Source organism: Propithecus coquereli, unplaced genomic scaffold (genome assembly GCF_000956105.1).
Source record: "Propithecus coquereli isolate 6110/MARCELLA unplaced genomic scaffold, Pcoq_1.0 Scaffold404, whole genome shotgun sequence".
NCBI classification, from domain to species: Eukaryota; Metazoa; Chordata; class Mammalia; order Primates; family Indriidae; genus Propithecus; species Propithecus coquereli.
In genome coordinates, this window is record NW_012149775.1 from 884,402 (window position 1) to 890,977 (window position 6,576).

The 6,576-nt window shown below is 44.5% G+C and overlaps 1 protein-coding gene across 2 annotated transcripts; it reads right to left on the reverse strand.

Annotated features, from left to right (window-relative positions):
- Window positions 1-4,506: 4,506 nt before the first annotated feature.
- On the reverse strand, window positions 4,507-6,193 carry RPP21 (ribonuclease P/MRP 21kDa subunit). 2 transcript variants are annotated; one of them, XM_012652963.1, is made up of 5 exons: window positions 6,097-6,193; window positions 5,919-6,019; window positions 5,742-5,824; window positions 4,807-4,932; window positions 4,507-4,650 (listed from the first exon to the last, which is right to left on the reverse strand). In XM_012652963.1, the coding sequence occupies exons 1-5, from the start codon at window positions 6,151-6,153 to the stop codon at window positions 4,553-4,555; spliced, it is 465 nt and encodes a 154-aa protein (XP_012508417.1). In that variant the 5' UTR covers window positions 6,154-6,193; the 3' UTR covers window positions 4,507-4,552. The 2 variants fall into 2 exon arrangements, with proteins under 2 accessions (XP_012508417.1, XP_012508418.1); XM_012652964.1 differs by having other exon boundaries at window positions 5,742-5,875; window positions 6,097-6,170.
- Between the last annotated feature and the right edge of the window lie 383 nt (window positions 6,194-6,576).

The following is a 6,576-nucleotide window of genomic DNA, read 5'->3' on the forward strand; positions in this document are numbered from 1 at the left end:
CTTGTCCCCTGCAGGCCTGGTCTCCACAAGCTTCACGTCCTGGGGTCTGGTCCTCCCCATCCCGCTGCCAGGTCAGTGTGATCTCCACAGGGTGGAAGCCCAGGGCCCAGCACCTCAGGGTGGTTTCACAGTCAGGTGGTGGGGGTGCCTTTGGAGGGTCCAAAGGATTTAGAACATTCATTTCCTTTCCATGGGCTATTCAACAGGGTTCATGTGACCACCCTGAGAATGGGCAGGATTTTAGGAGAAAAGGGAGGAGAAACCCAGACATCCGCATCTATTTTAAGAGTCCAGGGGGAATATTTTCTTGTTTCAAAGCAGAATGAGGCAGGACATAGGTGGAGGCATCAGGTCTGAAAGCAGTAAGGGAGTCCTAATTGAGTAGTGGCAGGGTCACACTGAGGAGGACCAAGGTTAGAATAAGTTCCAAAAGGAGTCTGGTTGGAGGCAGAGGATAAGGTCTGAGAGAGACAGTTTGGTTCTCAAGGAAGTAGTTGCCAGATCATCAAAATTAAAAACTTGTGTTCAAAAGTTTGCATCAAAAGATACTATCAAGATAGTAAAACGACAACTCATGGAATCAGAGACAATATTTGTAAATCATATATCTGATAAGGGTGTAGTATCCAGAATATATAAAGAATTCTTACAACTCAAAACATAAAGACAACTCAATTTGTTTAAATGGGCCGAAGTCTCGAAAAGACATTTCTCCAAAGAAAATATACATATGGCAAACAAACACATGAAAAGATGCTCAGCATTATTAGTCATTTGCAAAATGTGTATCAAAACCACAAAGAGTTAATCACTTTACATCCACTAGGATGGCTATAAAAAACAACAAATGGAAAATAAAAAGTAGACGAGGACGAGGAGGAATTTGAACTCTTACGTTGCTGGTAGGAATGTAAAATGGTACAGCAGCTGTGCAAAGATGTTTGGTGGTTCCTCAAAGAGTGAAACATAGAACTATTGTATGATCCACTCCCAGGTGTATAACCAAAAGAATTAAAAACAGGTACTCAGACAGAAACTTGTACATAAATGTTCATAGCAGCACTATTCACAATAGCCAAAAGGTGGAAACAACCCAAGTGTCTGTTGACAGATAAATGGATAAACAAAATGTGGTATATCAAAACAATGGAATATTATTCACCCATAGGAAGGAATGAAGTACTGATGCATACTACGACATGGAGGAACCTTAAAAACATGCTAAGTGAAAGAAGCCAGACACAATAGGCCACAAATTATATGATTCCATTTATATGCAATATGCAGCATAGGCAAATCCATAGGCAGAAAACAGATTAGTGGTTGCTAGAGGTTGAGGCAGGAAGGAACTGGAAGTGACCATTTAATGGAAACAGGTTTCTGTTTGGGTTGATGAAAAAGTTCTGGAACTAGATAATGGTGCTGGTTGCACAGTATTGCAAATATAATTAATGCCACTGAATTATATACTTTAAACATTAACATGGCAAACTTTTATGTTAAGTATATTTTACAATACCACAATAAAAACAGTAAGCACAGGGGGAAACTGGGTGAGGATGTAGGAGATCTTTCTGTACACTCTCCGCAGCTTCCAGTGAATCTATAATTATTTCAAAATAGTTTAAAAACTTTATTGAGCACTGACCAGACACAGGCATCATCCTCATGGTGATATAATAATATTTAAAATTAGAGATACACACTGTTTTTTTTTTTTTTGAGACAGAGTCACTCTGTTGCCCAGGCTAGAGTGTCGTGGCGTCAGCCTAGCTCACAGCAACCTCAAACTCCTGTGCTCAAGTGATCCTTCTGCCTCAACCTCCTGAGTAGATGCGACTACAGGCATGCACTACCATGTCCGGCTAATTTTTTCTATATATATTTTTAATTGTCCAGCTAATTTCTTTCTATTTTTAGTAGAGACGGGGTCTCGCTCTTGCTCAGGCTTGTCTAGAACTCCTGAGCTCAAACGATCCACCCACCTTGGCCTCCCAGAGTGCTAGGATTACAGGCGTGAGCCACCACACCCAGCCTATGACTGTCTTTTTAAATATATTTTGCTAGTTATTACTTCCAAAGTATTATTATGATTACTTATTAAAATACCTTATAATATCCAATTTTTAAGGTGCCTCCACTTACATTATCTTATTTGATAACTATGTGAGGTATACAAAACCAAAATTTTTATTATTCCCATTGTTGAGAATCTAAATAATTTTCTATGATAATTGCCTTTTGAATTTAGAATAACAGTCTCTCAATCCTTCTTTCTCCTGACAATAATCATACTCATTTTTACCAGTTTTGAAAGTGCCAAATGAACTTGCTGTTCAAGGAATGATTAAGGCTTGGTTTCTATGGCTAATAGAAGATCTCATGTTTTTTTTGTTTTTGAAGTGGGCTTCAATCTTGGACTCATTTCTTGATTTAATTTGAATGACCTAAGTTTTTCCTCTCTCCTTTAATTTTATTTAGGGTCCTGAAAGGGCATAAATTTTGAATTACTGAATTGTTAGAAATGCTTGAAAAAGCTATTGCATAGTAGGGATTTGGTTTCTTTTCAACTGTGATATAGGAAATTTCTCTTTGCATATATTATACAACTATCATGTTATATATATCTATATTACATAGGAAATATAATTGTATGTTAAGTCTAATCATGTAATATATGTGTAAGTAAACACGAAAAGGACAGAGTTTTGGAAGGAGGAGTGCTATGATCGTTAGGTCAGAGGCAACTCTACCGATGGAAACATACAACAAATGAAGAAACCAGACTCACAAGTGAACCATATTCCAGATTGTTCTGTCTGCCTCCCAGCTGGGACCTGATTCCTATGACAGGAGAGGAATCACTTAACGATTGAGTCATGAAATCAAAACTCAGTTTCCCGACTGCTATCCCACTGTGGACGTGCTCAGTCACGCACAAATCATAACACACTCAGGACAAACTTGGCCATGAATCAGATTTAGCGTACATGAGTCAAAGAGCCCAATCATCTGAAATGAGACTCACTAGAGGAGCCAAGGAAGGTGAGGTGCGGATGCGAAGGGTCCAGGTACGCATGCGGTGTACTTTCAGGCTACATGTTTTAATTGGCTGCCACGGTTGACCCAGGTAGGCACTATTTCCAGAAATAAACTGTCAAAGAATAACTCAAAAACATTTAGTTACTTGCACTGTTTAGTATTTTCTATGCAAATTATTTACTGAAATGTGAAGGAGTCAGTGGAGAGACCAAGTCAGGGACAAAGGCAAAACAAGGATGTGGCAGATTGTTACACTGGTGGTCCCCAAGGAACCAAAGAACCTCCCCGTATTCAAACCCCGGTGTAGTCCCTTCCACATTGAATCTGGCCTTGGCCATATGCCTTGCTTCGGCCAAAGGGACATTAGCAAGTGCCACACCAACAGAGGCTTGATAAGAACGTGCATGTTGGGATGCTCTCTATGGAAGCCAAAAGGGATGTAAGAAGTCCAACCACCCTGAGACAGCCATGCTGTGAAGATGTCAAAGCTGGCTGAGTAGCAAGTCCACCTGGAAAAGTAATGAGGTGCTAGACATCCAAGTAAAGCTTCTTGGGTCTTCCAGACCAGTGACCAGACACCAGCTAAATGCAGCTATGACTCTAGCTGACTCCATATGGAGCAGAACCACACAGCCAAACTCTTTCAGAATTCCTAACCCACAGAATTAGAGGAAATAATAAATCATTATTATTTTAAGCTACATGATAAAGTGATTTTAAGGCAACAGATGAGTGTGACACAAGATTTATAAGAGAAATAGAAGAAAGAAAATTTCATTCTGGGAATAGTAAATTCTGTTTGTATACTTTTGGGGTAAACTGGTCAGCTGGCAACCAGCAAAGAGGTCAGTCTGGGAATTCTGTCCTCAAGTGGCTCTCTAGGGACGCCAAAGAAAATATTTTATTTGTTCACTCATTCTCAAGAAAACATTATGTTTACCTATGAAACATACTTGTGTAATGTAAAAGGACGTTAAAAGGTGTCTTTTTTTTTTTTAGTACCTTTCACCTTGTTAGTTCATGTTTGCACTATTTCCTTTATTAGAATTTTATAGAGGACAACTTTGAGATTGAAAAAAGACCAACTCTGAGTGGGCCTGGAGGATATGAACACTCCCCCCTGCCCCATATTCTCCCCCTCACTTAAAAACAGAAACAGTGACATCAGCATTCTGTCCAGCCCTTCAGTCAACAGTCATGGCTACCTAAATATGGAATGCTCTAAGAAGGCTCACGACCTTGCAAAGAACTCTGGAGCTTGAGTTACAGACATGGCATTGCACCGAGAAAGGGTGATAGGGAGCTCGAGCCAAGGCTCTGGAAATGGGAGCTGCTTGGTGGGGCCAAGTGGTCTATGGAAATTGGGATCTCCCTGCACAGTGGGAGTACAGTGACCAAGAAATATAGACAGAAACAGAAGGAAAGGGAATTATGAGTTGAAATACCCACAGAAAGGCATCTGGCAAAGTAAAACAGAATTAAACTTTATTTGGAAGATGGGGTGAATTCATCACTGGTCATTGGCGTCCTGAGGCTGCACTTTCTCCTCAGGAAGGTGGGCTGGAAGGGGCTGGGCTATGGTTATCAAGGGCTGTGGTGGTTTGGGATCTGGGCAGATGAGCAGAAATATAGGAGCAGAATTAGTTTTCTCAGACGGTGGCATCTCACACCAACCCAGAATCCACCCATGTATCCTCTTGAGCACTTCGTTTCCCATGTCCCTGTCCTCTTGGGATATCGCCCATTTTCTCTACCAGCTCTCACCTGCCTGGCTCCCCAGCTGGGCCTCAGGCCTATCTCCCCAGAGCAGATGCTCTGGGTCATTGAGGAACCGTTGGCTTCGCTGGCATGTTAGGCAGGTCTGTACTGTCCAGCGCTGTCCCCTTCGGCCTGAGGTAAAAGTGGGAAGAAGAAGAGAATGCCCAGGTTTAGAAGAAAAGGTCTGCAGCCAGTTTTATCTCTACTGTTTTTCAGTAGGAATCCCCCCACCCCACCCTAATTCCAATGCAAATTTGATGATGTCAGATCCCTGCATAAACTCCATCAATTTCTTGGAACTCTTTAAGATAAAATCCAAACTGTTTAACGAGATTCTTCAAGATCTGGCCTGTTTCCTGCTCCAGCCTCATGTCTTGCCCCCTGAACTCTCATTTCCTTGACAGCACCACAAGCCGGCTTGTCTCAGAGGCCTCACACATGGCTAGAATTTCCATTTCTCACTCCCTTTGCTTATCATGAACCTTACACCACTGGCATAAATAATTTAGCATTCTACTTCCCCCATTAAAGACTTTTTCTACACTATTTCAATTGTTTCTTAGTCTGTCCCATCAGGCTGTAATTTCAGTGAGAATATTGATCTAGAATAGTACTTCACACATTTTAGAAAATATTTGTTTAAAACACGAATGGTGATAGGAATCATGTGCTCCACGACGCCAAATAACATCTATTTATGACGCATGGGTGGAGTTGCCTCATAAAGTAACATCATTTCTCTATTGCCAGATGGGGAAAAAAGCCAAGCCCAAACCTTATCCTGGGAAAGTGGAGTTAGCAACTTAACCCAGAGCTGGAGAAGGCCGACTCCCGCGAAACCCAAGCCCAACACCCACCCAAAGCGAGGAGGGAGCTGTCTGGCCTCCCATATCGCCCTCCCCCGGCGCTCCGCAATCATCCCGCCTGCGGGGAACACTCACGTCTCTGGCGCTGAGTGCAGGTGAGGCCCGGGATGAGCGGGGAAGAGCAGCCGCGACAGAGAGTCCTCTTCACCGAGGGGTCCCTGGGGGCGGAGAAGGAAGATGGTCCCGGCGCCCGCGCTCCCTCTCCCGTTCTTCCCGCGTCCCGCCCGCCGCCAGGTCCCGCGGCAGTCTCACCGCCGCAAGACCAGCCGCTTCGCGATGGTCCTCTCCGTGTGGCAGTAAAACCGCGCCAGGGCCTGGTTCTCGGGGTCCTGCGCGAGGACGCAGTGGGCGGCCTGCGGGAGGAAAGCGGTCACTCCGGGGCCTGCGGCACCGGGCCCCGCTCCCCGGGCAGCCGCCGTCGCGCGCTCACCTGGTATAGGAAGTTGAGCCTCTGGAAGGCCTCACGGTCCTTCACCTGCCCGGCCATCAGCGCCGCGCGGGCGCCCCGAGACCGCCCGCAGGCCCCGCCCCCGGCGCCCGCGCAAGGGCCCCCGGGAAGTGTAGTCCCCGGGCCGCGAGCCCCTGCCCACGCCCGCACAGACCGTCTATTTGTAAACCCGTGTCCTGCAATCCAACCCCAGGGTCCCTTTAAGAGTTTTGTATCTCTTCGTTTTCCTCAAGCCCATGATCAGTTATACTAAGTAGAGACTGGAGAGCCTAGTGTAGAAGGGCAGGATCTTAAATTTGCTAACCATTTTCAGAACAGAAGACTGGTCTCTTTATGCAGACAGGTTGGGGAGATGGTTATGTGCAATTTATTACTGCCAGACATTCCGCCTTACTCTCCCGAAGCCAAAGGCAGGTGCCTGGAAGATCTACCGACCAAGGAACAGAGGTTATACGTACAAAA